The sequence below is a fragment of the Chiloscyllium plagiosum genome, unplaced genomic scaffold (assembly GCF_037043375.1).
Source record: "Chiloscyllium plagiosum isolate Xiang-an unplaced genomic scaffold, Cpla_swu_hap1 HiC_scaffold_11, whole genome shotgun sequence".
NCBI lineage: Eukaryota > Metazoa > Chordata > Chondrichthyes > Orectolobiformes > Hemiscylliidae > Chiloscyllium > Chiloscyllium plagiosum.
The window spans coordinates 87,606,897-87,630,115 of NW_028270149.1; the positions used below are offsets into that span (position 1 = coordinate 87,606,897).

Below are 23,219 nucleotides of genomic sequence, written 5' to 3' on the forward strand. Positions count from 1 at the left end.
TGCGAGGATATGGGTGGGAGATCAACCCAGCCAAAATCCAGGGTCCCTCACAAACGGTAAAATTCTTAGGAATCGTGTGGAACAAGGGGGAAAGGGAAATCACTGCGAAAGCTAAAAATAAGATTCAGGTCTTTGCCGTCCCTCACACCCAGAAGGACGTGCAGCAATTTATTGGGTTATTCGGATTCTGGAGACAGCATATTCCCCATTTAGGACAAATTTTAAAACCTTTGTATCGAGTTACGAGGAAAAAGGCAGCGTTCGAATGGACGGAGGTCCATCAAACTGCATTTGAAATGGCCAAGCAAGCGATACAGCAAGCTGTATCCTTGGGAAAGATACAGTCAGGACCTGTAGAACTGCAAGTCTCAGCACAGGGGGATTATGCCAATTGGAGCTTATGGCAAAAACAGGAAAGGACCCGTAAGCCACTGGGATTTTGGTCCCGAAAATTACCCCCGGCAGGGGAACGGTATACCCCCTTTGAGAAACAGTTATTAGCATGCTACTGGGGCTTGGTGGAAACCGAAGCCCTGACCATTGGACATGAAGTGATCATGAGAACAGCTATCCCTATTCTTCCGTGGGTACTTAGTGACCCCACTACCCACCGAATAGGAACTGCCCAAGAGAGCAGCATCATTAAATGGAAATGGTATGTGTCGGAGAGAGTGCGGACTGGACAGAAAGGAGTGTCAGTCCTACATGAGCAAGTGGCGGAGGCCCCTGAGGAAGGGGAAAAGCGGTTTGAGGTGATTGAATACAAGGAATCACCCGTTAAGATGGGAAAACGGTATGATGAACTGACCCCGGATGAACAAGCCACGGCTTGGTTCGTAGATGGGTCAGCCCAATGGAAAGCGGGACAGCGTAGATGGAAAGCTGCCGCCTTTAACCCAAAACAAGGCACTACCCTAGAAGAATTAGGGGAGGGAAAAAGTAGTCAGTGGGCAGAATTAAAGGCAGTGCATATGGTAGTCATGCAAGCAGGGGTCATGGGAGTTTGTTTGTTCTCTGACTCGTGGTCAGTGGTTAACGGCATGACACAATGGATGCCAACTTGGCAGGCCAATCAGTGGATGATCCAGAATAGGGAAGTGTGGGGTAAACAGTTATGGGAGGATATATGGGAGAAAGCTCAATACCTGGTCATATACATCACCCACGTAGATGCCCATACCTCTCGAAATGATGTGGAAGCTCTACATAACCGATATGTGGATGGTATCGTCCGAACCATGATGGTGCAAAGGGGCACCTCAGTGGACCTAGCTAGATGGGCACACCTTAAGGCTGGGCACTGGGGAGTGCAAGGAACCTTGCACTGGGCTCGAGACCGAGGAATAGATCTTATGGTAGATGATGTTAAGACTGCAGTAAACCAGTGTGAGCAGTGTCAACATCAGCGGCAGGGAGTGCCCCAACACATGATGGGACATATCCATCGGGGGGATGGTCCGGGACAGAGCTGGCAAATGGACTTTGTGGGTCCCTTACCCTCCTCACAAGGATGTAACCACATATGTACAGCTGTGGACACTATGTCTGGGGTTTTGGTAGCCCATCCCTGTCGTCACAACAATCAACAGGCTACCTTGCGATGTTTAGATTTGATTGAACAATTTTATGGATTGCCCATACAGGTCCAGAGTGACAATGGCTCCCATTTCACAGGAAGGGCGGTAAAGCAGTGGTGTCACGATAACCACGTGGAATGGGTTTATCATGTACCCTATCACCCACAAGCTGCGGGACTTATAGAACGAATGAATGGGCTTCTGAAGTCCTCACTACGAAAAGCAGGAGGTTGCAATGACTTAACGGGTTGGAGGAAGCAACTAATTCGGGTGGTGAAACAAATTAATAACCGCCCATTAGGAAATGGGGTAACACCCTTGAATAGGATGATACGAGTATGTGATACCCCAAAGACTCAGCCTATTAAAATGTGGAAGTTCGCTGAGGAAGCTGATATTCCCGTAAGGGCCACGCCGGCTTCGGCTGGACTGGACCTACGAGCACTAACTGCCCAGACTTTGATCCAACAGAAACCTACGGTGATTAAGACCGGGTTAGGGTTGATTTGTCCCCCTGGAACCTATGGGCATATCCTCCCGCGGTCGGGACTGTCACTAAAGGGGATTGATGTGATGGCAGGCGTAATTGACGCAGACTACCAAGGGGAGTTGGGGGTGATCCTGGTCAACATCACCGCTGAACCTTACGTGATACAGAAGGGGGACAGAATAGCGCAATTGGTCATTAAGCCATGTAACCTTACAACGGTGGAAGAGATGGGAGCTCCCGTTACGGTTACTGAGCGTGGGACGGGGGGATTTGGGTCTACTGACACTAAGGGGGCCAAGGTATGGGTGCGCCAGACGACCGGCCCCCCCAGGCCGGCCGAAATCATAGCACAGGGGAAGGACAGTCTGGTCACCATTATGTACCCCGGAGACCCGACCTGGGCAAACGTCCCGGCGAACCAGTGCTACTTACGTGAGACCTAAATAATGTTGTAATTGCTATGCACCCGCAGGCTGACCCTCCGCCTTGAACATGGGGTGGTCATGGGGATTGCGACTCCTATTGGCGATGTTCGCGATCGGATGGCCACTCCAGGGCATCGGTATCACGGCCTGGACGCTGGTACCGGTCGCCCGCCATGAGGTGCGGTGGGAGGCCAGTAGCCAGCGACGGACGCAGGACGACTTTACATGTGAACCCGGTCAGCAGTGCGTTGTTCTGACTCTCACCAGCGACTGTCAATTGTACACGTGTGCACAGTGCTACATGCGCCGGGATGGGGAAAAATATGACATATCGTTCATACCGCCTAATTGCACCCTGGTGGTAAATGCCCAAGTCAAGACGTGTTTGTGGGACCGACGCACCCAGACATGCGGGACAACGGGGACTCATTGGAGCGTCACAGCTCGGGGGGAAGATCTGTGGCTGCGCAATGCCACCGATATTCGGAATCGTCATCGATTCATGTGGTTAATAATGGTACTGCCCTCGACGAACGCCCCGTCTGAGGCGTTATTAAACCCCACGCGGGGCGGGCCAGCACCGAAGAGGGGTGCCACGGGGGGCGTGCGGTCGCATCGAACACAGTTGGCCCCTATTATGTCAACTTGTCAACAGATGGCCCGGGCGGTACTGCACACTGATGTTCATTGGCGGGTACAGTTGCCCCTCATACCCGAGTGTCATACCAAGAGGCGGCGACGAGCGTGGTACGACACCCTGCTGGGAGGCGCAGGAACTGTTATGGGTATCTCGAATGCCATTGACTCTGAGGTAACCCGTACTAAATTATCTAACACGGGACAGGCCACCTCACAAGGACTACATACTATTGGAAGGTGGATGCCATCCGTAATGATGACTCAAGGAGAGACAGCTGAAATAATGATACGATCTCTGCAATGGGAACTGGATGTCTGGGGCGCCACTCAGGAACTGTTTGAGAACATTACGGCTCAGTTAAATTGGACTGCCTGTCATATTCAAATGTTGCATGCTCAAATACAGAAAGAACGCTTTTTGCGTGTGGTAACATCCCCCAATGTACAGGCGTGGAGGGGACTATGGAATGTATCTGAGAAATTGTGGATGATAACCCATCCAGAGCGAACATGGTGTAACGCAACTATGTGTAACGGATACTTTGTTACCATGAATGTAACCCACACTGTTACGGTCTGTCGATATTATGTATTACCAGTGATTACATCTTCTGGATATTATTTTCTGAAGACAAGGGGACAGTGGTTTAGCCCAGATACCAATATTACCTATGATCTGTCCGCTTGTGAACAGACTGATCAGGGGAAAACTTGCCTACTGATGGACAGGTATCGGGACCCTTGCTTGACTAAGGGAACGGCCCTGTGCGAATGGACTGTTGAGACTCCAAGGGACATGATGTGGCAGATTGGGCCACACACGCTCTGTGTGGCTACCAATAATCCACATCCTATGCTTCCCTCAGCACCGTTCTCGGGATGCCTCTCAAATGTCTATCAGTGGCACTGGCAGAATCACACCTATTTGTTGACCACTTATAGCAGTGCTCGCCACTTTACCAAGGTGCAGTGGAAAGTGCTGAGGAATCCCTGGAACATTTCCCTGGATCGGTTTAAGCGGGCATTGGACCGATCCGAGGAGCTTAAGCAGATATTACGAAAGCATCAAACCAATGTCACCAAGGTTACGGTGTCTACCTTTATACATGGACAGGAGGTAGTACATGCTGCCCGTGTAGTGGACGTGGAGTCAGCTCATCATTGGTGGGACATATTGAGTGGTATGTCCTCCACTGCGGGGACATTCCTGTTCCCACCCTTGTCGATCCTGGTAGCGGTCCTGGTGATTTTAACATGCTGTAATGTCCTGACTTGCTTGTATATTTGGCGTGTACGTAGGCGCTTGTTAGAAAGAATACATATGGGCATAATGTAACACATGTATTGGGTCAAGCAGTGGAATGTGGTGTAAAATTATGTCCCAATACATGTGTGAATCATTATGCAACACATGTATTGGGCCAAGCAGTGGAATGTGGTGAAAGGGTTAAAATTGTGTCCCAATACATGTGTGAATCTAACCGAAAATGGAAGGTGTCGCTTAGTCCCGTGTGAATCTTGTTATACACCTTCCCGTGTGAATCTTCTTATCTGTATGTAACCAGAATGGAATGTGTTTTTTAGCCTTGCTCTGCTGTTCACATGAATGTTTATATCTGGAAAAGGGTATATCAGCTGGAGAAGTCTCCAGTTCGGTAGAGTCTGCTCCGGGGTTACGTTTAACCGCCGAGCGTGGGTTGTTGGCAACCGCTCTACGAGAACTGACGGCTCCCAGTTTTGGTAACATGTAGAGTGAGTATAAGCCAGACCCGTTGTAAGTACGAGACTGGTTGTGGGGACACTGCGGGGAATAAAACACTTATATTCTAGCAGACTCGCCTCTTGGCTGTTTGTTCTGTGTCAGACTACTTTCCTGCGAGCCTGGTCCTTGACCTTGAGAATTTTTTAAAACACAAGGAGACCAAAACTGGGAACTTGACATTCAGAGAAATTTGATTTTTGGAGACACAGGAGAGATGGAAAAGGTGGTGGAGTAGCACTGTTATTAAGAAATCAAATGAGGACAGTTGCATGAGATGTTCTAGACTTGGACGATATAGAGTCCATTTAGGCAGAGATAGATAAACAACAAGGGAAAGAAGACATTGGTAAGAGTAATGGACAGACTCCCAAACTGTAGCCACTTTGGCAAAGGCTAAACATCAGCAATTAATAGAAACATGTAAAAGGAATCGACCAATGATGATGGGTGACTTTAACCTTCATGCTGATTGAGTATCAAATTGGAAAGGACAGCTATGATAATAAATTCACAGAGTTTAGTGGGGATAATTTCCTAAAGCACTATATCATGGATCTAACCAAGGTTTTTAGATAATTGATAATGAAGCAGGTTTAATAATGATCTCAATATAAAAGATCCCCCCTAGGATGTAGTGATCATAACATGTAATATTCAGCTCAAGAGTGAGAAATGTGTGTTGCAAACAACTGTTTTTAAATTAAATAAGGGGAATTACAATGAAATACGGATAGAGTTAGCTAAAGTGAACTGGTTGGAAAGATTAACGGGAATGACAATATGCAAGCAGTGGCAGACATTTCAGGAGGTAATTCATGACTCTCAGTAAAAAGATATCCCAGTAAATAGGATAAGCCAACCATGGCTAACCAAGAAAGTTCAGGACAATACCATGCTGAAAGAAAAAGCATATAAGGAGGCAAAAGTCAGTGATAGCCCCAAAGACTGGGCTAAATTCAGAATCCAGCAACGGAGGACTAAAAGGATAATAAAGACAGAAAAAGTAAACTATGAGGCAACCTAGTGAGAAATATAAAAAATGACAATAAAACCTTCTTTAAATATACAAGAAGGGAGAGAGAGTAAAGCTGAACATAGGCTCATTAGAAAATGAATTTGGGCAGATGCTATTTGGGACAAGTAAATAGCAGAGAAGTAAAACAACTCTTTTGCAACAGTATTTATGGTGAAAAATATCTCAAACAACAAATGAATACTGGAGAGGAATTAAGTGCCATCATCATCCCTAGAGACATATTAGACAAACCAATGGGACGTAAGGCTGGTATGCCTTTGTCCTTGATGGCTTGCATCCTAGGATCCTAGAAGAGGTTGCAATAGAGAGAGTGGATGCATTAGCTGTGGTTTTCCAAAATTTCTTGGATTCTGGAGAAGTACTAGAGGATTGGAAAAGTGCTAATGTGACATCCTTGGTCAAAAAGGGAGGGATCCAAAAAGCAGGTAACTACAGGCCAACACCTACTGTTGGAAAACTATTAGAATCAGTTGTTAAGGAAGTAATAGAACATTTGAAAAATCACAATCAAATCAAGCAGAGTTGACATGGCTTCATGAAGGGGAAATTGTGTCTGAGTAATTTATGAGAGTTTTCTTTGAGGAAAGTCTCAATCAGAGGGGATGAAGGAAAACTAAGAGACCCAGTGTTGTATTTGAAATTCCAGAAGGCATTCAACAAGGTACCTCACAAAAGTTTAAGTCATAAAATAAGAGCCAATGGTTTTGGCAGTAATATATTGGCATGTATAGAATATTGGCTAATGGGTAGGAAACAAATGGGGAATTAGGGACTCTTTTTCAGGTTGGTGATCTGTAACCAGTGAGGCTCCACAGGAATCAATGCTGGAACCACAGTTATTTAAAAAAATATATTACGGGGAACCACGATTACCCGAACGAGATGGGCGGGCACTATTTCATTTGGATAATCGATTATTCGGTTAATCGATTAAACGCCTTTCCTCTGGGGCTCGGAGTTTTTAAAGTCTGCTCCCCGTTCAGGAGACTGCAGCTGGACAGTGCGTGAGACCCCGCCCCCTGCCCCCAACCCCGTGCAACACTGACCCCCGCCCCCAAACTCCATCCAAAACTGTCCCCCACCCTGCCCACTCTCTGGGGCAGCTGGACTAGACACCAAGACTGCTGCAGCTGCCTTTGTGGGTAAGTCTCCAAATCGCTCGCTTGCGCACGTATACACAAACACACACACACATCTCCTTACTGCAACTTCTTGACAGGTTCCACCTTTGCCCTGTACAGGACAACGTTGGAAAGATTATCTCGGGATAGTGGCGGGGGGGCAGGGGTGTGGAGTTTAGGGTACACGCCTGTGCAGAACTCCAGGGGAAGTGTGGGGCAAGAGAGAGGGCGGGCAGACAGTCATTTGGAGACTGTGCCTGTTTAATCACTATAAACAAAAGACGCGATCACTGTTGGAAACACGTCTTTGATGTCATGTTTGCATTGGGGCCTCAAGATCTCATTCGGATAGTCCGATTTTCGGATAATTGGTATTTGGATAATCGAGGTTCCTCTGTAATGACTTGAAGGAAGAAAGTGAATGCTCCGTAGTCAAATTTGCAGACGACACAAAAATAAATGCAAAATAAGTTGCAAGAGGGATGCAAACCGTTTACAGAGAAATATTGAGAGATGAAGTAAGGGCAAAAAGTGGGCAAGATGAGTATAATGTGGGAAAATGTGAAGTTGCTCATTTGGAAGGGAAAACAAAAGAACAGAATATTATTTAAAAGGCTAAAAACTGCAGAAAGCTAGCACACAGGTGCTACAGGTAATCAAGAAGGCTAATGGAGCATTGCCCTTATTTTGAGTGGGCTGGAGTATAAGAGTAAGGAAGTCTTACTGCAAATGTACAGATTTCTGGTGCGAGCAAATCTAGAATACTGTAAATAATTTTGGTCCCGTTATTGAAAGACACCATTTCATTAAAAGCAGTTCAGAGGTTCACAAGTATGATCCCTGATATGGAGGGATTGTCTTGTGTAAAGGCGAAATAGGTTGGGAATCTGCTCACTAGAGTTTAGAAGAACGAGAGGTAATCTCACTGAAATATATAGGATTATAAAGTGTCTTGGCAGTGTTAATGCTGAGAGGAGCAAGAGGGCATAGTCCCAGAATAAGACTGACCAAAGGAAGTTTTCTTCTCTGAGGGTTGTGACTCTTTGAAACATGGTGCTAGTGGGAGTAGAATCCTTGCATACATATAAGACTGGGCTAGATAGATTCTTAATCAGAAATTAAATTAAGAATTATGAAGAAAATGAAGGAAAGTGGTTGTGAAAAATGTTGGATCAGCCAATGACCCTATTGAATGCCAGAGCAGGCCTGAGAAGCTAAATAGCTTACTCTTGTTCCAATTTTTATGGTCTTATATGAGGACTAGATGAATAAAAGGTTATCCTAACAAGTTAGATTTAAATAAGGAAAGATATGAGATAGCTGGAATGTAATATTCTTGTTACCCTGGTTGCTAAATTCTATGTAGATGTACTGTTGTGAAAATGTCTAATTTCATGACCTGTATGTTGTAGGAATGTAATTTTTAGTTTTGGTGCTATTAACTTTGTAATTGTAGCCATGTTATATAAACTGAAACCTGCAACTCATTCTAAAAGATGAAAGACTTAATAACAATCCAGGTTTGTTTAATATATCATTTCAATAATCTTATGCAATAAATTCTGTGTCTTATGGTCTTATTCTCCACAACCTGATGTTGTATGATTTTTAACTTTGTATTTGTAGGGTTTTTGCATATCACTTTGTTCTGTATGCATTTAAAAAGTCAGTGTTAGAAAGGAAAGATCCATAAATTAGGTAGAAACCTTTAGCTAGGAGAATTGTTGTGACTCTGTTAGAGATATGAATTATTCATATAATTCCTGGTTAAACAAAATTGTAAAGCAATGGCAAACAAGGGATGTTCTTAAAGAATCCGTATACTTTTCAGATCAGAAACAAGTTTGGGAATTATGCATGGTATGTCTGGATCTCTGAATGGCACATCCAATGGTGCAGTAGGCATAGGCTGCTGGAAGATGGGTGCAACAGTTTATGCGTTGAACTAGAACATCTTAGCAACAAACAAAAAGGGTAAGTAGCAATTAGCCTCAGACTAGTAGGCAAGTAAGCAGTCAAATCCAGGCCTGATCTATAGTTTCCACAATCTTAAGGTGCTCAAACAAAAATTAGAGGGCTACCTAGCTTGATGCCGATGGAAAGACCCCAAGAAATCTCAAACTTTGGAGAATAGAGGAACACAGAGCAGAATCAAAGTGAATTCCTGAAAGCTGTGGCACACCCTGCTTTGGTCTCAGGATAGCTGAAGGAATGTTCAAGATTCTGGCACTCTTGACTGGAATTAAAAGCAGTATGCGAAAAGGTCTGTCAATATTTTCACATTTAAAAACAGAAGCCTTTTTGTAAATGGTATTAACTAGGTTGGACTTACTTTGTTTCATTCTAGAATAGTATTTTTGATTAAAAATTAATCTTGTGGAGTTATTCTTCCGTTAACAATTGATGGGCGGCACGGCGGCACGGTGGCACAGTGGTTAGCACTGCTGCCTCGCAGCGCCAGAGACCAGGTTCAATTCCCGCCTCAGGCGACTCTCTGTGTGGGGTTTGCACATTCTCCCCGTGTCTGCGTGGGTTTCCTCCGGGAGCTCCGGTTTCCTCCCACACTCCAAAAATGTGCAGGTCAGGTGAATTGGCCACGTTAAATTGCCTGGAGTGTTACGTGAAGGGGTAAATGTAGAAGTATGGGTCTGGGTGGGTTACGCTTCGGCGGGTCAGTGTGGACGTGTTGGGCCGAAGGGCGTGTTTCCACACTGTAGGGAATCTAATCGAAAATTGAAGTTAAAATGAAACTAATGGGATCCAATTGTATTCCACTGAATGATGAATTCACTTAACTGTTTTTGATTGGGTTGGATTGAATCAGGTTGGGATTTTTATGAGTTGATTTGCATCATGTTATTTAAATGGAGACAGATTGGATAGTTTCAAGCAATTTCTTTTGTATCAGTTCGTGGAATATGACTGTCACTAGCCAGGCCAGCATTTGTTGTTCATTCCTGATTGACTTTACATAGATGTTAGTTTTTTTGGGGTTTGTCACAGAAAGATAACATTGGGTAGGAATGACTTTATAATTATTAAGATGAAAAATGGAATCAATTATCTGATTTCTATATTCCAATGAAATGTTTTGTTTTTTTTGTGCAGTTTGCATGCAGTTTGGGGATTGGAATATTGGAATGGTTTCAGTATGAATTTGTGTCTCCCCCATTTACGTAAAACAATCTAATATCCATGATACTGACGTACAAAACTTGATGCAGCATGATAATTCATCTATTTCACACAGTGTCACTTGCATATTGTACTACCTTGAAAAAAACCAAAGACCAATTTTGTATTAAGCCAGGTCTTGCATTCCAGCATTTTAATCATCAAGTACATTGTATAACATTAGCATAGGTTAAGTTACAGCATTTTCAAGATTATATATGTCCATATGGTAAAACTGCTGTTGAGCATCTCACAGTTGTTATTTACATACGTAGGTTGGATACAGTGAGAGATGCATTACCTGATGCGTTGGAGTTATTTAAAGTACTTTTGATTATTTGAGACAAAGACAATTGAGAATAAGCTCAATGCACAAATACACAATTGATAATGTAGCATTAATACCAAGACAGTAACTAGTACAGAATGCAGGTAGCTCAGGGCTATGTTACTATTGGGGAAGCTTTAAAGTAATTCCACAAAGCCTTGGTTGGGAGCCAAGATGTCATTATGCAAAGCTTTATTGTACACCGAGTGCTGCAAGAAACAAATAGAGTTGTAAAATATACATAATTAGTTGAAATTATAGAAAATGTAGACATCTTTATTCAAGCAGTTCAAACATACTTCATTACTCTCCTGGAACAGACAGGACTTGAACCCAGATCACCTAGATGTAGGAGTAGGAACATTACCACTGCACAAGCGCCCATCCCTAGATAATTAAAAGTGATCTAAATTAAGTTTAGAGTGCCCATGTGTCTGAATGCACAAAATGTGGTTAATAAAGTTGTTAGGTTTCAGGCACGAACAGTCACATGCATTCATGAAATTATATCTATTTCTAAAAAAGTGAAGGATTGGATACTTATTAGTCTTGACTACAAGTTATTCGGAAAAGATGGAGAAGGAAAGAAAGGAAGAAGGGCAGCAGTTTTGAAAGAAAATGATACAGTGCTGGAAAGAATGTCCTTAAGGTCTCAAAGATGGATGGAGAAGAGAAATAATTGGGAAGTTATTACACTCCGATCAACAAATTGAGAGATGAGGTATAGGAGCAGATTTTCAGTGAAATTTCTGCAAGTTCCAAGAATGAGAGAACAGTAAAAATGAGATGTCTTAAAGATAGTGATTGTGATAGGAGCCAGGAGAGTAAGGATGTTCTGAAGAATATTCAGAAGAATTTTCTTGATTAGTCTATTTCCTACCCAATTAGAGAGAGGCATTGCTGAAATCTAGCCTGAGAGAATAAAATTGGTTCAGTGGAGAGTCTCACAGTGGGGAACAGTGATCGTGGCATCACTGAGTTTAAGTTAGTCAATAAGAACAACAAGGAGCAACTAAAGTAGTAATATTTACCAAGAGGAGTGATAGTTTACTGAGCTGTGGAGAGATTGTTCCAAGTACAGTCAAGCTAAAGACTGGCAGGCAGAAATGATATAAATTATTAGATTAGATTCTCTACAGTATGGAAACAGGCCCTTCGGCCCAACAAGTCCACACCGACCCTCCGAAAAGTAGCCCACCCAAACCCATTCCCCTACCCTATATTTACCCCTGGCTAATGCACCTAACACTATGGGCAATTTAGCATGGCCAATTCACCTGACCTGCACATCTTTGGATTGTGGGAGGAAACCCACGCAGACACAGGGAGAATGTGCAAACCCCACACAGGCAGTCGCCTGAGGTGGGAGTCGAGCCCAGGTCCCTGGTGCTGTGAGGCAGCAGTGCTAACCACTGAGCCACCTTGCTGCCCAAATCAATGGGTTGACTGTAAAAAGAGATATGGTTTCATTAGAATCGAAGAGTATGGTGCTGGAAAAGCACAGCCGGTCAGGCAGCATCCAAGGAGCAGGAGAATCGACGTTTCGAGCATAAGCCTTTACCTGCTCCTCAGATGCTGCCTGACAGGCTGTGTTTTTCCCACACCACACTTCGACTCTGATCGCCAGCATCTGCAGTCCTCACTTTGTCCTCCATGGTTTAGGCAGAAGAGTCCAGTACATTCCTATAAGGGGGAAGTGAAAGCAGATACATGGGAAATCACCACCTTCCAAGTTCCCCTCCAAGTCACTCACCATCCTGACTAGGAAATATATCGTTGCTTCTTCACAGTTGCTGGATCAAAATCCTGGAATTCCATTCCAAATGGCATCGTGGGTCAACCTACGGTGGACTGCAACTGTTCAACAAGGTAGCTCATCACCACCTACTCAAGAGTTACTAGGGACGGGCAATAAATGCTGGCCAGCCAGCAATGCCCACATCCCACAAATGAAATTTGAAAAAAAGAACTCCTAGACAATAAAGGAGTTGGAGAGTAAGACGAAGTAAAAAAAGAAGGTACATGACATATCAGACTCAAAGGAATCAAATATATATAAAACAGTACAGAGGACAAATTCAATAAGAAATAAAGCAGCAAAGAAGCAGATGAGAACAGACTAGTAGCTATCTTTTAAAAGGGACCTCGAAGACTCGCAAAGGTATAATCACAAGAAATGGGCAGGTGAAGGCAATTCAATATGGACACCTACTACTGGAGGCAGGATGCTAGGCCAAGGTACTGAATACATACTTTGGTAAGGTCATAACAAACAGGTTGTTGATATCACAAGATAAGATAAACATAGGTAAAAGAGTGGCACCAGAATGTTTGGTGGTAGTTTTAGTGAACAAGTCTCCAGATCTAGATGGAATGTATCCAAGGCTCCTGAGGGATGTATGGATAGAAACCACGGATGTGCTATCACCTCTTCCAACCCCTTTTTGAAACATGGGCTGAGTTAGAAACCTGGAGGATTGCAAATATTACACCCTTGTTCAAAATGGGGCAAAGGAAACCTGGCAATTATAGCGCAGTCAGTTTAACAATGTTGCAGGGGAAGCTGTCGGAAACAATAAGCCAGGAGAACACTGACAGTCACTGGGAAAAGCATAGACTAAGGATGGAGAACTAACAGATTTCTGAAGGGCAAATCACGTTTGACTAAGTTGAGTTTTTGATGTAAACTTCATGAAGCTGGAGGCAGGATTGGCTAATAGGCAGAGACATGACAAATGAAAATTGAGCGGAAATGCCTTGGTTAGTAGAATGAGGAGAGACAATAAAAGATGAAGCTTGAGAACAAATCTTAAATGCCAGTAGGGCAGATTAGCAAAGCTGTTAAAACGCTTTGTTGGAATTTGCAACCCAGTGAGCCTCCTCTGTGCTCTTTACTATTCTATTATCTGATGATTTTATGTTCTACAGACAAAGAACCAATTTGTTATGGATTACTTCAAGATTGGATACTCCATGGGATAAGTGCCTCTGCCTTCTTTGAAATTTGCATTCCATTGTTTGCTTTCCGTCATTCATTTGATAATTGAGTCTTGCATTTCTAATAAGCAACAATCTCCTTCAGTCTTGACATTCAGCAGAGAACCCACTGGAAAGCAGTTGAGGAGATGAGAAATAATTCATAAATGTTTTATCAAATGGAGAAGAGCGGCAACTGTCTCTAAATACAGAAGAGTATAGTTCTGGAGAACATCTCTAAGTAGAAGTGTAGGTGGGCACATGCCTTTAAGGTGAATGTGCCTTTTAAATCTGTTATTTTTCAATTGGAGGAGTTACTGAAACAAGGTTTCTCAGCTGGAGGAGGCTGCAGCATGTCAAGTGCACTTATATTTGATGAACTGATGGAGAGCATTTGGAGAAGTCTCAGTTTGAAACGTCTCCTCACGAGCAGACTGAGAAGGGTGTACAACAGTGAAGTGGGCTACAAAGGGAACAGCTCTTTATTTTCATCGATAATTTGAAGATGTTTACTTTCTACTATGGCTCTTTTCCCACGTTTCCTTCAATGTGACAGACAGAGTAAATGTACATCCACACCCACAGGAATTTCACTGCAACAAATTAGTCACTTTGGACTTCCTGGAGGTCACTGGATCAGGAATTGCTGATGCTCCCTTCAACATCACTTAAAGACAGCTGTGTGGGAAGAGAGGGCTGGATTCACACCATTATGACTCCCACTGTGCTTTACCTTCCCTCACGTCTCTGCCCTTCTCTCACACAGCTGTCTACATGGTCATTGAATAACTTGCTGGAATTGTTCACTCTTTTATCCATTCATGTGGATGGTCCCAGCTGTGAGATTCATAAACCTGATGCTGTGAGGTAGTGTACTCCTGTCGTCATGGTCATTGATCACTTGGACAGTTCCAAACTGGAATAATACTAGACTCTGTCTCTCTCTCTCTCTCCACAGGTGCTGGTAGAAATGTTAACTTTCTCCAGTACATTTTATTTTTATTTTTGATAATTGGGGTTTTAGCTTATCATTGTTCCATTCACCCCATCAAACTTGCTCTGCTGATCAAATTGATCATGGAAAATCTGTGTATTAACATGCTTTACCCCCCAACTTCAATCCATAACCCTTAACGTCCTTACTGAATAAAAATCTATTACTTTGCCAGTTTTCAATTGACTGTCCCTTCTTAACAGGTTTTTCGGGGAGAGAGAACTGTAGCTGCCACTGAGCTGGAGTTCAGCACCTGGGTTGTAGTGTGTGGCTACAGCTCAGTGTTACACTGACACCAGCTACCAATCAGGAACCTGGGCATAGGCGTGAGGGGAATCCAGGCCAGGAGAGGATGTAAAATTTCTTATAGGACCTTATTTAGGTCTCTTCATTTACCAAAATGCTCCCAGGGCTCTTTACACCATTCTCAATCAGGCCATTGTTAAAACATGGCTGAAGTTTGATTGGTGTCCAGGAAGTTTGATTTTGTCTTCATCAATCTCTTTTTTTAAAAAACTCTATAATTTCCCATCCTCATACTCTACTAGACCAGTTCCAATCCTCTTTCCCCTCCAAATTCCCTAACAAGTTGCTGTGTCTTGAATGCATTCCTATTTTTCCCTGACACTCCACCTACAAATTCTTCCAATTTCTGCTCCTGGAATAGGCCCAGATGAATTTTGTTTAAGGCCACATTTGACATTTATAACTGATAAACATTCCTTCCTTGTCCTTCTGGATCTGTCTGAAATGTTCAAAATGGTTGACCTCCTCAAGTGCCTCTGCACTGTGGTCCAGCTGGGAGCACTACCTTCGCCCAGGTCTATTACTATCTAACTAATGGCAACCACACAAATCACCTCCAATGGTTTCTCTTCTTGGTCCTACACCATGACCTTCAGTATCCCGAGTGTCTTCCATCCCCCTCCTAATACTCACTGACATGTTGTTCCTGAGTGATGTTGTCCAAAAATACAGCATCAGGTTCTACATCTATCAGAGGAGGCCATTCAACTGATCATATCTATGTGCTGATTATGTCCAGCTTTACCTTACCATCACTTCTTCCAACTCCTCCACTCTCTCAAAATGATCTAACTTCTTTTTGACACACAGAATATAATGAAAAAAAAATGTTTGCCAATTAAATTTGAGTTTTTTGAAGAAGTAACAAAGAGGATTGATGAGAGCAAAGTGGTGCACATGATCTCTATGGGCTTCAATAAGGCGTTCGACAAGGTTCTCCATGGCAGACTAGTTAGCAAGGTTACATCTCATGGAATACAGGGAGAACTAGCCATTTGGCTCAAAGGTAGAAGACAGAGGGTGGTGATGGATGGTTGTTTTTCAGACTGGAGGCCTGTGACTAGTGGAGTGCCATAAAGATTGGTGCTGGGTCCACTACCTTTCATCACTTATATCAATGATATCTGGTTGGCATGGATGAGTTAGAGCAAAGAGTCTATTTCCAAGCTGTACATCTCTATGACTCTGTAAATATTGAGGAAATGAAGCCATATGTTTCTGACTCCTGTTGCAGTTCCATGCTATGTCACAGCCCATCTCTCTCCCTGACAACTGTCTGAGTATTGACAGAATCAGTATTGTATTTGATTCTGAGATGAACTTGTGAACATATATCCACATCTGCATGAGGACTGGTATTCTCACCTCCTTAACTACATCTGTCTCTACCTGTGTAGCAGCTTATCTGCTGCTGAAACCTTCATCAATATCTGTGATGCCACTAGAATGGAGAACTTCACTACACACGTGGTTAACCCTCTGTCAACTTGAGGCCATACAAAATCCTGCTTCTTCCATATCCTATGTATACTATCAGGGATGTTTTGTTGTATTAAAAGTGCTAGATAAATGCAAGTTCTCTCTGATGTCATATTTTGACACTTGGATGCAAAGTCCTCTTCCAGTACTGAGAGGCAATGCAATATTACAAGGCATTGTACCTGGACACTTGCAGCACTCGGTGCACAGGGCCTGCATGCTTGATAATAAGGTGCAATTTTCAGTTTGATCTCACTGGTGGACCCTGGAGTAACCTTGTGATGATACCATGGAGCTGCACATCATTGAGTAGAAATGAGACCCAGTGGATGGTGTTCCAACATTCCAGAAGAATACCACCAGACTGTGACACTCTGGATTGAGACAGAGTCTTGAAAGTACATGGAGACAGAAGATCGATGAGCCCTTATCTAAAGTAACTAGAACTTAGCCTGGTATTTCAGTTGCTTATGGTATTGGGCTAGGAACGGGCCCTTTTGTCCTGAGCTACCTTAATTCAACAGTATTTTTATGTAAATATCAAATCATTATTAATAACGCAATAGATCAGTTCTATTATAGACTGTGAATGTCTACAGCATTACATGAAATGGTGAGGCATGTGTCAGACACACTGGTTACCTCATCACCAGGCTATAACTCAACACTTGATCATTAGCTAACGGTTGAAGCATGCATGGCTTTCCTGATTGCAATGCTAGCCCTGCTTTATTACTGATGATCAACCCAAATATTCCATTTAATAATCACATTTTTAATATCACATTTATCAAAAAGGAGAGGAGTATCACTGCTAATGTCCCAGCCAGTGGATACAGCCCCAAGTGTGACAGTGAGCTGGTCAGTCCCAGTGTCCCAGCCAGTGGATACAGCTCCCAGTGTGACAGTGAGCTGGTCAGTCCCAGTGTCCCAGCCAGTGGATACAGTCCCCAGTGTGACACTGAGCTGGTCAGTCCCAGTGGCCCAGCCAGTGGATACAGCCCCCAGTGTGACAGTGAGCTGGTCAGTCCCAATGTCCCAGCCAGTGGATACAGCCCCCAGTGTGACACTGAGCTGGTCAGTCCCAGTGTCCCAGCCAGTGGATACAGCCCCCAGTGTGACAGTGAGCTGGTCAGTCCCAATGTCCCAGCCAGTGGATACAGCCCCCAGTGTGACAGTGAGCTGGTCAGTCCCAGTGTCCCAGCCAGTGGATACAGCCCCCAGTGTGACACTGAGCTGGTCAGTCCCAGTGTCCCAGCCAGTGGATACAGCCCCCAGTGTGACAGTGAGCTGGTCAGTCCCAATGTCCCAGCCAGTGGATACAGCCCCAGTGTGACAGTGAGCTGGCCAGTCCCAGTGTCCCAGCCAGTGGATACAGCCCCCAGTGTGACAGCGAACTGGTCAGTCCTAGTGTCCTAGCCAGTGACTACAGCCCCCAGTGTGACACCAAGCTGGTCAGTCTTAGTGTCCCAGCCAGTGACTACAGCCCCCAGTGTGACACCAAACTGGTCGGTCCTAGTGTCCCAGCAGTGAATACAGCCCCCAGTGTGACACCAAGCTGGTCGGTCCTAGTGTCCCAGCAGTGAATACAGCCCCCAGTGTGACACCGAGCTGGTCAGTCCCAGTGTTCCAGCCAATGGATACAGCTCCTAGTGTGACACTGAGCTTGTCAGAGCCACTGTCCCAGCTAGTGAATACAGCTCCCAGTGTGACACTGAGCTGGTCAGAGCTAGTAACTATCAGTGAATATGGTCACCAGTGTGACACTGAGCTGGTCAAAGCCAATGAGCTCACAGAATCAATTCTTACTTTGTGTTGAGTTCACTGATTACAATGAGGATTTTCATTGTAATTGGGTTGAAAAGGGAGGCAGTTTAGTATCAGTCACAGGCTTCTGCTCCTGATCACTATTTAGTGCCTTGTTGAGAAGTTGAGAAGTTGTGTGGTGTGTGTGTGCATGGGTGTGTGTGTGTGGGGGGGGGGGGGGGGGTGCGCATGTGTGTATCCTGATGCAAAGGTGTGTATGCTTGAAATGATGTGTGTGTGTTTAGAGGGTGTGTACATTCACGCTGGGGGAAGAGGCCTAGCATGTGGGTCAGAGTGTGTAAAGACACGGATGTGTGTGGACAAGTGTGTGTGTGCAGGATGTATGGAGTCCAAGACCTGAAGCAATTAGCTTTATTCGTTCATTGGGTACCCAATGTAAAGAGAGGATGGAAATTCATTTTTCAATTGGATCAAAAGTAACAGCATATGTTCCACCAGTCAGCCAGTAGCTGAATAGGGGGAGACAATAGCCTTGTGGTATTATGGCTAGTTGATTAATCCAGAGAACCAGGTCATGTTCTGTGGAATACAAGTTCAAATCTCACCATAGCAGATGATTAAATTTGAATTCAATTTTAAAAATCTGTAATTAAGAGTTTAATGATGATCCATTTCCAATTGTTGGGATAAACTCATCTGATTTACTAATGTCCTTTATGGAAGGAAATTTGCCATCCTTACCTGGTCTGGCCTACATGTGACCCCAGACCCACAGCAACATGGCTGACTCTTAGAGATGGGCAATAGATGCTGGCCTGAAAATGTCAGCTGTATTGAATACATGAGCAGCATCTATTGTGACAGATACTCTGTCAGTGTCCAGCGTAGGGGAGATGGTGTCCACCTTTACATCAACATCGAAGAAAATCAGGCACTCACAGTGGCAAAAATACCCTCCTGGCCATCAGCTTAAGGTAACCAGTTCTGTAAGAACATGCCTCTGATTCTATGGCATGCAAATGGTGAAGTACAACTTCAGTAAGACTGATACGATGAACAGGCACATTCTTTCAAACACATCAAACAGCTTTCTTTAGAAAACACTGACTAAAGAAACCACCTGAGATCAAGCCTTAAGTGGAGTCTTTTTCTGTGGAATCATACCTTCAATGACTGGCTCCCTGCTGACATATGTGGCCCAATAAACCAGGTTAAAAATGACAAAGAGAACAGGAAATACAATTCGGGACATTTTGTCGACTTTGCTGACACTGTTGTATGTCTTCCTGCTCTCGAGCAGTTTCTCCTCCACTTTGGCCAGCTTGGTGTGAGCGTGCGTCCCTGCGCTCTTCGAGATGGTGGCCAGACTGGGATCCTTGGTGATGTTCAGAGTGTACGTTGTCCCTACGATGTTGTACGTGTTGTTGGTTTTCTTGGCCAGGGTGACCGGTTCCCGTTTCTAGAATGGAGAATGTGGATTTAGACAGCAAAAGAGCAAACAGGCTGGGATTTGCAAGTGAAAGGGGAATGTGGGGCTGCAATCAGACAATATGACAAGAGAAAGATAAATGGAATAAAATTAGAAAGTGCTGCAGAAGCTGAGCAGGTCTGGCAGCAGCTATGGGAGAATACACTGCTTTTGATATTTTAGATTATTTTTCTAGCAAGGCTGATTGATTTAGTACAAACTATTGGTAACTAAGATGGTCAGTAATGTTGAAACAATTTACTAACGTCTTTTCACATCTGCTCAGGTTGCTTCATGCTACTCCAGTCTCAGTCTGATTGGAAACGCAAACAGAATCATCTGACGGGAAATTCAATATGTCTTTTAATAAGAAATGGGAGAGAGAGGTGGTCTATATCCTCAAATTCTACCTACCGTGTATGGTCTCAGACTTGGGAGAGCAAAGGAAGGGAGATGGGTCTCTTCTGTCAGAATGGGTATGTTTGTTAAAGATAAAGAAGTGATGACACAGCAGACTGATTGATGTAGGCCATACTGTAGGAGGGCAATGCAGTAGAAGAGGCAATGAACTGTCAGATTACGGGACAATGAAAGTCAGACTTGGTACAGGCTGGGGGAGGGAGAATGAAGGTCAGACTCAATGGTGCTGGTGATGGAGGGGGGAGGATGCTCACCTTGTTTGTTACTGTCATTTTTTTGACAGGATTCCATCTGCCTATATTTCATCCTGAACAAATGAAGGATGTCTGAGCCTCTCAAATGGTAACACCTCCTGAAAGTTGTCTCAATGTGAACCATTTGTTTTGGCTAATTAAAGAAATGTTGAAAACAACTAACTGCATTGGAGATTTGTGGGGCAGTTGGTTGTGTCAGTGCCTCTGAATCAGAAGCTCTGTTTCTGGAGTGAGAATTGAACCCAGGTGGAAAACAGTAGGCCATTCAGACTACTGAGCTGAAAATGTGTTGCTGGAACCGGGCAGCAGATCAGGCAGCATCCAGGGAACAGGAGAATCGACGTTTCGGGCATAAGCCCTTCTTCCTGAAGAAGGGCTTATGCCCGAAACGTCGATTCTCCTGTTCCCTGGATGCTGCCTGACCTGCTGCGCTTTTCCAGCAACACATTTTCAGCTCTGATCTCCAGCATCTGCAGACCTCACTTTCTCCATTCAGACCACTGAGACTGCTCTGCTTTTCAATTAGGTCATAGCTGACATCTAGGTAAAAACAAGGACTGCAGATGCTGGACATCTACTTCAATGCCACTTTCCCAAAATCCCTGTATGTTAATAGTTGCCAAAAATCTATTGAATTCTGCCTTCAATAACTGAACTTCCATAACCTTCTGGGGTAGAGAGTTCTAGACATTCACATCCCACGAGTGAAGAAATTCCTCCTTATCTCAGTCTTAAATGACCTGCCCCTTTTCCTGCGATTACGTCCCCAGGTTCCTGACTCACCAGCCAAGGGCAACGATCTATCCCCATCCACACTGCCACGTCCTGTAAGAAATCTCAATGAGGTCCCAGTTCATTCTTCAAAGCCCAGCAAATACAGATTGCATATCCTCAATAATAAGACAATCCCACCAGCCCATGGATGAGTCTGGTGAACCTCTGTTGCACTCCCTCTCTAACAGGTATATCCTTCCTTAGATACAGAGAGTAAAAGTGTACACAATACTCCAGGTAAAGTCACAAAATCTCTCGACAACTGTGGCAGGAATATTATGCTGAAATCCCCATAGCGTAAAAGCCAAAATACAGTATGACTTTCTAAATGCTTGCCTCATTCAGGTGCTGAACAGTGTAGCTACAGGAACTGATCAAAGACTAAAATACTCTTTGGTAAGTAAGTCACTTCCTAACTCCCCAAAGCCTGTCCAGAGGGAAAAGTATTCCCGTCTTGCCTGAATGAGGTGCAGGTCCATCCAGGAGAAAGCAGCTTGGTTGATTGGTATCACATCCACAAACATTCAGTCCCTCCATCACCAGCACTCAGTATATACTATCCACTAGATGCACTTCATCAGAAGCACCTCGCAAAACCATCATCACTACCATCTAGAAGAACAAGGACTGTACATAAATGGGAGCGCCGTCATCTGCAAGTTTTCCTTTAAGTCGCACACCATCCTGACTTGGAAATATTTTGTCATTCCTTCAATGTCGCTGAGTCAAAATCCTTGGAGTGCCTCCCTAACAGCATATCAAGGACTGTAGTGGTTCATGAAGGCAGATCACCACTATCTTGTCCGGGCAACTAAGGACAAGCAATAAATTCTGGCCCAGCCAGTGATATCAGTGTCCAAGAATGAATATAAAATAAAGTCAATCGCTTTGATTTCTTGAGTCATTGAGATCTGCAGCACAGAAAAAGACCCTTCAGACCATCACTTGATTAGTTGTTATGATGACATTTGATTGGGAGAGTTTTCGTTATTGGTTATATGTTTCACTGGAATGAAATCTGAGCCCCCGATCACTGTGAGCCCAGTAAAACACTCAATACTTCACACAAACTAATCTAATGCCACAAAAATCACTATTTCAACATTACAATTTCTTCTTATATTGGCATGGTATCAAATTACTCTGGAGCCAGAACATTTCAAGAAGTCTCCGATTTGGAAATTGTCCAATTTAAGAGTTTAGAACAGCCAGATTGTCAAAAAGAAGACCATTCTGAAATGAATGATATAAAATAGGGACATATACCTCACGTACTGGCAGGCAGGAGATATGGCTGTGGGTATAAAAGCAGGTGACCAGGTATATTTAATCATTGTGGGACAGAAATTGGACCCTGCTCTTCCGGATTCATTGGGTATAAATAGAACACATGACAGAATTTTGTTCTTTAACCCAAGGAGGAGTTTATGGTACAGATTTGCTGGGCCAAGGGGAATTTACTATATTGTATGATTAGAGGAAACTGACAAACCTTTGACAGAATATTGGATCTAAGAGCAGGATGAGGAAATTCAGTCCCTCAAACCTGCTCTGCCATTCAAAAAGAACATCTTTGATCTGATTGTGGGCTGGCTCCATTTTGTTGTCTACATTCCTTGATTCCCTTGTCTATCAGAAATCTATTTCTCTCAGCCTTGCAGAGACTCAATGAGTTAGCCTTCACTACTCTTTGGAGGAGAATTCCAAACATATATAACGATCTGATACAAGAATTTCCTCGTCACTACCATCTTTAATAAGATAACCATTATTTTAAAATGCTTCCAAACCCCCACCAGTTTTACATTTTTCATTCTCCTAATATATTAACTCGCATGTGTGTGTGCGCGTGTGCATGGGATCCATGTTATGTGAGAGTGTATGTAGACTGTGTATAGGAGCATTTGTGGAGGGTATGGCTATGAGGGAATGTGTGGACTTGGGTTTGTGTCTGTCGGTGCGGGGGTTTTGTGTGCATGTGTGTTGGTGTGAGGGATGTATGTGCATGTATGTGTAGATGTCCACATTTTAGGCGAGTACTTTCGTTGTTTGAACTGCAGCAACCTGTGACACTTTAAAAGCAATGAAGTAAACGTCTCTACAATACTTGAAAATAAAATGAAATTTTAACAATCACCATGACAAGAAAAAATTATTAGCTCCAAAAACTGATAAGTCCCAGGGATCTGATGGCCTTCATCCTAGAGTCTTAAAATATATAACAGAGAA

General features: G+C 43.7%; 1 protein-coding gene across 6 annotated transcripts in view; it reads right to left on the bottom strand.

Moving 5' to 3' along the window:
• Positions 1–10,350: 10,350 nt before the first annotated feature.
• Positions 10,351–23,219, bottom strand: part of LOC122557046 (gamma-aminobutyric acid receptor subunit alpha-3-like) — a 274,530-nt gene continuing 261,661 nt past the window's right edge. For 5 of the 6 annotated variants that reach the window (XM_043704284.2, XM_043704283.2, XM_043704285.2 and 2 more), the window contains one exon: positions 18,279–19,533. In XM_043704284.2, coding sequence (XP_043560219.1) covers positions 19,201–19,533 — 333 coding nt within the window. In that variant the 3' untranslated portion in view covers positions 18,279–19,200. Of the gene's footprint in view, positions 10,762–18,278; positions 19,534–23,219 lie in introns of those variants that run through there. The other variant, XM_087992291.1, reaches the window with a different exon arrangement.